The sequence below is a fragment of the Triticum dicoccoides genome, chromosome 4A, assembly GCF_002162155.2.
Source record: "Triticum dicoccoides isolate Atlit2015 ecotype Zavitan chromosome 4A, WEW_v2.0, whole genome shotgun sequence".
In the NCBI taxonomy this organism is placed as follows: Eukaryota; Viridiplantae; Streptophyta; class Magnoliopsida; order Poales; family Poaceae; genus Triticum; species Triticum dicoccoides.
In genome coordinates, this window is record NC_041386.1 from 742,118,405 (window position 1) to 742,127,128 (window position 8,724).

General features: G+C 48.7%; 1 protein-coding gene across 1 annotated transcript; it reads left to right on the top strand.

Annotated features, from left to right (window-relative positions):
- Nucleotides 1–216: 216 nt before the first annotated feature.
- LOC119288335 (protein transport protein SEC16B homolog) lies at nt 217–7,135 on the top strand. Its single transcript, XM_037567958.1, has 5 exons — nt 217–261; nt 377–455; nt 548–825; nt 5,812–6,047; nt 6,143–7,135. Exons 1-5 carry the CDS (start codon nt 256–258, stop codon nt 6,678–6,680), a joined length of 1,137 nt encoding a protein of 378 aa, XP_037423855.1. The 5' UTR covers nt 217–255; the 3' UTR covers nt 6,681–7,135.
- The last annotated feature ends 1,589 nt before the right edge of the window (nt 7,136–8,724 follow it).

Genomic DNA, 8,724 nt, shown 5'->3' on the forward strand with positions numbered 1-8,724 from the left:
CCGCTGCGTAATCTCCCTCTGATTAACGGCTGTGGGACGCGGCCGCTGTGAGGGCCACAGATCGCTTTGCTAGCAGTTGGGGATCAATTTCTCCATTCGCATTCAAAAAAAGATCTCCATTCTAGTTTGCCATCCATTTGCCCCCTGAGGAGGATCCTGACGGGCGGAAACGAGGTTGATGTGCCCACTGCCGCCGTGATTCTTTCTAGTTCTAGCAAAAATCCCCGGCTGCTCTGGTTTGGCTGCCGCCCCGCCATGAAGGTGAGAGATTACAGCTCATAAACTCTTGCTCATCTGTAGCTAGCTAGTAAGATGCTGATTTGCAGGCCTCGGTCCGTTGCTCATGTACGACGTTTTGTTCTCTTGAGGATTGCAGCAAAAGTTCGTGGTGAAGGTCGAGCTCAAGGACAACAGACAGAGGTCGAAAGCGTTGACAGCAGTCGCCGCTCTCCCCGGTACTATAACTACTACATCTGCAGGTTTTAGTACTGTTCTTTCCAGTTTACATCGTGAATTCGTTTCTGACGTGAGCAACAACGGGCCTCAGGCGTCGAGTCGATTTCTTTGGAAATTCATGGGAATATCGTGGTCATCGGGGACGGCGTTGACATCCTCCAGGCCGTGGGAAAGCTGCGAAGGTTGTTCGGGCATGCTTCTCTCCTCTCCGTCAAGGAGGAGATCAAGAAGACAGACGACAGCGGCCACGAGGACGAAAGCGGTGCGACTCCTCCGTGCGAGTTCACATTCGGGCACTTGAGCCGTATCACAAATAATTTCTCAGGGGAGCGCATAATTGGTCGTGGTCGGCGTGGATTAGTTTACAAGGTAACTCCTCCTATATATGATTACCACTATACTTGTCTCCATCTTTTGTTTTTCAACTGACTAGCGAATTAGAACAAAGATTAATCGTCTTCAGCTAAAACTCAACGAAAGTATTTTCTTGGCGTTGCAAAGAGCCTGCGAGCGGCACTAAATGGTGGATTTCATTGCAAATGCTACCTTCCCTTACCTAATACTCCCTTCGTCTGGAATTACTTGTCAAAGAAATGGAATAATTTTTCCGACAATTAATTCGGAAGGAGAAAATATTTATTATTATTATTATTAGAAAAGGAGGAATACCCCCGGCCTCTGCATCTGGACGATGCATACGGCCATTTTATTAATTATTAACACAAAACCTTATAAAGTCGTACAACAGTAAGACCAAAGCCGCCATCTAAGCAACATCTGTCGCTACTCCTATCTAGTTGACGAAGGGGCGCTGATAGTCTGGGCCTAATACCAAACAAACCTCGCAACCAAACCTAACATCAAAGACCTGAGGTCCCAACCAGGACACCTGCCGGGTATGGGCACCCACCAGTCCGGTGTGCTCCTCAACCAGGACGCCTGCCGGATATGATGCCGCCACAACCACCTGCCACCAATCCATCTTCAGAGCTGTACTGCTGCATCGACCTTGCCCGGTCTCGCTGCCGCCGACGCCACCATGGCGCTAGACAGCGTCGACCTCCTACGCGTGTCCATCACCACACATCTGACGCCAAGCCTCCGCTGCTCCATGCCGCCAAGAGCCAACACCAAGAATATGTAGAAAGAAACACCGCTCCAAAAGGGAGGCAGCACACCCCCACCCCTCACCTGCAGACCCTTCCATCCGAACCCAATGTCCCTGGCGCCGCCTCCAGGAAGGTTATGGTGCACGGGGCACCGCCGATGCCCGATCCGCATCGGATCTTGGGCTTTCACCCGGACAAGGTTCGGAGTGGAGATATGGTGTCCTCAATAGCGCCCCCAAGGAGGAAAGGGCGCCAAAAGGCGGCGGCGCCGCTACCGGCCAGCCAAGGCGGCCAAGGTTTCCCTCAAACACCGATCTGCTCCACCAGAACACACCGGAGGCGAATCCGGCAAGATCCAAAGCCGAACCGGGGACTAGGAGGGGATGCATGGAAGGGAGGGGGCAATACCTCCAGATCCGGCATGGGAAGCTCCGCCCCGCGCTCGACCACCACCTGCGGCATGAAAGGTGAGAGTATTTATAATAGATTATTTTTCTACTGGGACAGTTGTATGAAAAGTAATTTGATCCCTTAGAGCAACTTCGACAGTTTCCCTATTGGTAAAATAACCGTCGTTTAGAAAAAGTTGGGGCAAAAAAACCTATCCAACAGTTCCCATAAACTAGCTTTATCTTTAGAGCCTCCCGTAAAAGAGGCTCTTTCTCCCCGCTGATTTACGGGAAGATGATCTTCCTGTAGTTTTTTGGCGGGGCGGTAACCGCCATGAAACCTCCACGCGGGCCTACCAAACGCCGCTGCCTCATTGGAAACTCGCCGGAGCGCCGCCGTCGCCTATACCGTAAAACCACCGCGTCGCTGCGACAGGCCGCCACCGTGCCGGAAGGATGCCATGTCGCGTGCCGCCACGCTGCCACATTGCACCCCCGCCACTGCGCCGCATCGCCACTGCCTCTCGTGCCCCCCTGGCCACGCCGCCACACGCGGCCCCTCGCCGGTGCCAACACGCACCCGCGCCACCGCCCATCGCTGGTGGCCACCACTAACCGATGGGCACAAGAAGAAGAACAAAAACTTTGTCTAATGAAAAATAAATCAAAAAAAGATTTAGGGAAAGAAGTTTACGAGATCTGACAAAAGTTGCTCCCAGAAAACTTCCCCTAAAACTTACGGGCAGTCGAAAAAACTGGTTTTATGGGAAGTTTTTTAGGGGAACTGTTGGAATTGCTTTTATTTTTATTCAACTTAATGGGCATGGGGCTCCCAATTTCATCGATACGAGACGGATACCACAAGCAAGGTCTGCTCAACTTTTGCATACATATACCGAAGAAGGCTTCCAACCTGCTTCATAAATAAAGCCACAACCGTTACAGATGGATCATACAGACGCACACCAACCTGCTGGGGATACCTGCTATACAAGAGAAGCACATAAAGCTAAAAACAGGGACTAAGCTAAGCCAAGCTAAGCAAACTAAGGAAGCTAGCTAGTTCCTGGCAATAAGCCCAAGTCTTCTCGGCCCGCCTCGACACACCTCACCATCCAGGACACCACTCCTAGGCACACTTCAATCGACGGGCCAGATGAAATAAGATACCATCAGTTTGACGAAGGAAGGACAATGAACGACGCCTTCAAGGAGGAGAGCGGCGGCGGCGGCCTGACAAGGTCAAGCACGACATTTGCTGGCGCCCCACCAATGAACTCGAGAGAGCCTCACTGGCAACCGACAAACAAACCCAATGCAACTAGACTAAAGAATACATCCGGCAGCCTACCCACATGACACCGATCCCAGCAACCCCCTGGTCCTGGGATGACCTCGGACACCAAGAATATTGCCGTCTAAAAGAGGCCAAGGTTACATCGAGGTACATTGCCGGCGGCAAGAAGCCCAAATAGGAGCCTTGGTATCGAAAAATCAGATGACACACCACCAAAGAAGATGTCGGGGATGGGAGGACGCTGCAAAACGGAGGATGTCGGGTTGCCTAAGAAGGATGGACTATAAGCAGCGCCCCCGAGAAGGAAAACGATATTCTTAGGCGGCGTCATCGCCAGCAACGGCCAGGATCTTGCGCAGCTTTCACTGAATTGTCCTCCCTAAGCATCGTAAAGTGACCATCATGTCGAGGTAGAACAAACCCCCATCATGTCGAGGTAGAACAAATCCACTGCCCGAGAAAACCACCACAGGTCCCTGTCAAGCCACTCGGCCGAAGCTGGCCTAGGCCCAAGACTGGTGACGGATCCAAAAACGGACAAGCGAACACCGGCTGTCCTGACCCCTGGTCATAGCTGCCCGCCCGGCATCCGACCCCATGTTGCGAAGAACTTGGCAGCAAGACCTCGGGCAGCAAGCCCCCGGCACAAGCCCGGCCGAGGTGGCCACCGGCGCCAGGCTGTGTCCACCTTACGAGGTAGGCGGCGGCCACAACCCCCTCGCTGCGACACTCCACCAGGTGGGGCTAAATTTCATGTTCTGATCCTTCCGTGGTATAAATTCAGGATCTGGCCCCTGTTTGAAAAAAAAATCGACATTTGACCCTTTTGCTACCGCCGCACTCTATGGCGATAGGAAAAAGAGTCAAATGTCAAAAAAAATCAGTCAGGGGCCAGATCCCGAATTTACACCACAGAAGGGTCAGAACACGAAATTTAGCCCCACCTGGTCGGCGTGCCCTGCCTGACCCCAATCTCGGCTAGAGCAGGCACATCACGACGAGTCCATGGGCGAGGAGGGGCACAACACCGGCCCTCCAATCCGCGTCTGCCCCCACCAGATCACCCCGGCCGGCGAAGCCAACACCAGAACCATTCGGTCACGCCGCTCGCCGCTCGCCGCAAATCGAGATCCAAATCGGGCCAACTCAGACTGAACCTCTGCCACCAGTGCCACGGCGACACACCACCTCTTCCTAGCCAAGCAGCTTCCGGATCAGCCTGAGTTTCTTTTTGTGTTAGCAATGCAAAGCCTGAGTTGTCGCACTCGTGGGGTCAGAAGAAAAGACATTGCGGAAACAAGCTGGCATTCATTGTCTTCCAAAATGCGCAAATAACAACAGCTACGCTTACTGCCTCTAAGCTTCTACTCCTTCCACCATCCTTGAAAGAGTGTACTTTCAACTTTGTTGGAGAGTCAAACTATCTCAATGTTTGACCGAGTTTGTGCAAAAAATGTATCAATATTTGTGAAACCAAATTGGTATATGATGAGAATATATTTATCATGAACCCAATGCTGCTAATTTGATGGCATAAATGTTGGTGTATAATTGTATAAATACAATCAAACATAAATAAGTTTGACTTTCCAACAAAGTTGGAAGCACACTTTTTTAAGGACGGAGGGAGTAGGTTCCAAAGGCCAAATAAAAAGCCATCTAGATAGATAATTAATAGACTTCAATTCATGCCAAAACTGAAAAGCACATTTCTTTACTACCCAAGCATATGCATCGAAATAGCTCTAAAATGTGTGGAGTTCAGTCGAGAAAAGAGGCCTACTATAAAGGAGATCATACAGAAACTGAATAAAATTGATATTATTGAGTGCTCATCTATACATCAGCTATATAGAGCAAAAGAGCTTTCATTTGAGTTCTTAGAAAATATTACTGATAAATTTTCCAAGCAAAACATAGTTGGCCGTGGTGGATATGGAATTATTTACAAGGTATGTTATTACTTCATCTTCTAACTTCCAAATGAGCCCTGCCGTTAACTACATAAAAAATGAGATTTTTAACAGGGGGTGCTGAAGGATGGAGAAGAGGTTGCTGTTAAGAAACTTCATCAAATGTTGTGGATTGATGATGAACAATTTAAGAACGAGCTTAATAATCTAATGAGGGTCCAACACAAAAATATCGTACGGTTAGTTGGCTATTGCCACCATGCATCACATATATTTGTTGAGTACGAGGGAAAACATGTTTCTGCTAGCGTGGTAGAAAGAGCAATTTGTTTGGAATATGTGCAGGGTGGAAACCTTGACAATCAACTTTCTGGTACGATTCTGCTCTACTTGCACTAAATTATGTTTGAATTTCCTACAGCATAAGAGGGCGCCGGGGGAGGGGGGCATGATCTATTTACTCATCCTTGTATCCATAGTTCCGTACACATGATTCATGGTTGGGTTAGGTGGAGAGTAGCATCCAACAAGAAAGGAGATAGGGGTTAGTTGAGAAGATGGAACTATTTTTTGCAGCATCTAGGAGGGGAAACCGGGTGATATGCTGGACTATGTTTTAGATTAAACACACTTGATAATACTATCAGGCGATCCCTGCTGCTGCGGAGCCTCCCCTTGCCCCACCTCCAACAAAAGCCTCGTTCCAGAACGGCGTTCCAGATCACAACAACTTGACTGGCCCCCCCAGCGGCGGAGGTTATACACCTAATGGATTTTCAGAAGCGAAGCCTCCAAATCCTTCGGAGCCGGTTTCAGGGATGCCGCCGATGCCACCTAGCCAGAATCAGTTCTCAGCACGCGGGAGGGCGGGTGTTAGATCAAGGTAATTTTGTTCAGTTCCACCGCCACTGCCTTGCATTTTACTTCTTCACCAAGTGGCCAAGTGGGCTATAACATAACATACCCTCATCTGTGTAGATACGTCGACACATTCAACAAGGGTGGTGGCGGAAACTCCTTCGGAGGGCCATCATACAACAGACCAGCCATGCCACCGGTGAACAAGCTGCCCGCCGCCAGTTTCTTCGTCCCAACTCCAGCCGCAGATGCTTCAATGCAGCCGACCGAGACAGCAGCCGACGCGCACAGCGAATCCGCAAGCCAGGACGGGCCATCGTCCTCGCCGGCAGTTGAGTCCTCGTTCTACGCCTCCCCGCCACCCCCAATGCAAATGCAAACGGGCATGCAGCGGCACCCGAGCATGGACAACATCATGACCCCCTCTGGCAGCGGCAACGGCTCCTTCTCGAAGTCACGGGCAGCATCCTGGAGCGGGACATACTCGGAGCAGATGAGCAGCACGGCCGCCTCGAGATCGCCGGACGGGCAGACCATGCAGTCCCCGCCAATGATGCCCGGCGCGAGACCTTCGCACAGCCGCTCCCACAGCAACTCGTCCCTCAACCGGTTCAACAGCGGTGGGTTCGGGGAGGATCTCCAGGAGGTGGAGCTCTGATACTCGAAACAAGGTTACCAAGAAAAAGCGCGAGCGAGGCCGCCAGATTTTTCTTTCTTCTTCTTGTTGCTGATAGTTCGTTCTGTATTTAATATCCATGATGATATATATGTCGCTAGAAAGGTACAAAAAAAAGGAGAGGAGCGGCGTCCCTTTTTCCTTTTTTTTTTTGCATGGGAAGCGTGCGGACGCCATTGTACATGATAGTTGTTCAACCATCATCTCAAGCCAGATGTTGGAGAGAGAAGAAATAAATGAGTATCCAGGGAGAGGGAGGAGAGGAGACTTGTAGCAGTAACTTGTTAAGATAGCAAGAAAGAAGCATGCACAAACTAGGTACATTTTAGAGCAGTCCTTTGATTCATCTCATCATCATTATGTAACTTGAGACTTTGGATTTCATAATTGGTTGAGGATGCTGGGTAAGCTCAATGCCAGTGCTCTTCTGTCGATTCGCATGCCGCGTATCATTTTTGCGCTTGGAATTGGCGTAAATACTATGGTAAAAGAATTATTTTTTCTTTAAAAATAAACAAATTAATTTATGTGAATATTTTTATTACCGGACCACCCTGGCACATTGGTCTGGCTATATGCTGCCTGCCGTGTCCCTGCTGCAGCTCCCTCCTCCGCCACCTCCCCTTACCTAGCTCGATCATGGGGCTCTTGCAGTCGCTAAACCCTAGAGTAGACGTGGTTCTTCATGACGACCGGAATCGGCGCAGATGGTTGTGCTTTGGTGGGCTATGACAGTGTTCTGACGTTGCTTCCTAACCAACTGTGTGGACCATGAGATAGTTTCCTATGTAGATTTTCCATGTTATAGTAAGGGTCTGGGTACCCTGAATTGCTTTTGCACAAAGGAAAAGCTATCTAGATTGTTTCATACCACATCTGAACAGATGTCTTCAATGCCTCTTTTAGCAGTGGAGGAACAATTGTCGCGGCGCTAGCTTATACTTATTTCTACCATAAGGCATTTATATTCAAAATAAGTTCCGTTCTTTGCCTTCATTCATTCTTCTCTTTCGGTTTCTGGAGGAAGGGTAGGGGCGATATCTAGCTTGAGTGTACCACCATGAGCATTCCACCATTAGAAAGTCAGCAATTGTTCGTTGAAGATTTAGCCTCAATTGTTCTTTTCATGTCCAAGCAATATAAAAAAAGATGGTGTAAGGCCAAAAATGCTTAGCTACACCCGTTTAGTGTTGGGAGATCTGCTTTGCAATGTGAAATGGATGTACGACTACTCGAAAAGTCACAACTGTTTGAAGAGTTAACATCATCTGTTATTTCTAGATCCCCGCAATACAAAAGGCGGTCACATGGCGAGATGCTTAGCTGCACTGTAAGATTTTGGCAGAACCGTGTGGGTTGACCTTCCATCATTTAGTTAGTGCTCACAACTAACAAATGATGGTGAACTGTATCCCGGGTGATTGTAGCAAGTCGTATGATGTATTTAGTCTCAATAATCGGGTAAAGTGGTTATTCCTTGACTCTAGCACTTGCTAAAGGAAGTCGCCATCCTCGCGATGACATAATTTGCCATCTCGGGCGTAATAATCTAATGTTTGATTTGTGGTGAAATCCTAATTCAAACCCCTGCCTACTCAACCTGAGTACATGACACTAGGGAATCCAGCAATAGAATCTCTCCGCTTGGTGGTGGCAAAGATTTGTGGAGGCTGAGAAAATTCAAGTACCATCCGAATAACAAACCAATCATGGTGATCCCCATAGCAAATCAATTACGCCTGGTGAAAGTCAAGTATAATGCCATCAAGTCAGTGGTAATTATAAAAACCAAACCAATGTATTCAAAAATAAATGCAGAAAAGTACATCATGGATAAAACATCAACATACGAAAAGAAAAACAATGAGTGAGCCTTTAAATTTGAAACACTATTCATCCAGAAATGGGAAAGGATATAGCACATTAAGTTGGCTCGTGTTGACAAAATGAGCAACGGGTCATGGAATATGTGTAACTCTGCGGATGAGCAAATGTGCCTGTATATTATGACCGCGGTGTCCAAGTA

Coding starts and splice junctions, on each gene's coding strand:
- LOC119288335 (XM_037567958.1), top strand. Junction 826..5,811: donor GGCGTGGATTAGTTTACAAG/GTAACTCCTCCT, acceptor TAATACTATCAG/GCGATCCCTGCTGCTGCGGA. Junction 6,048..6,142: donor AGGGCGGGTGTTAGATCAAG/GTAATTTTGTTC, acceptor TCATCTGTGTAG/ATACGTCGACACATTCAACA.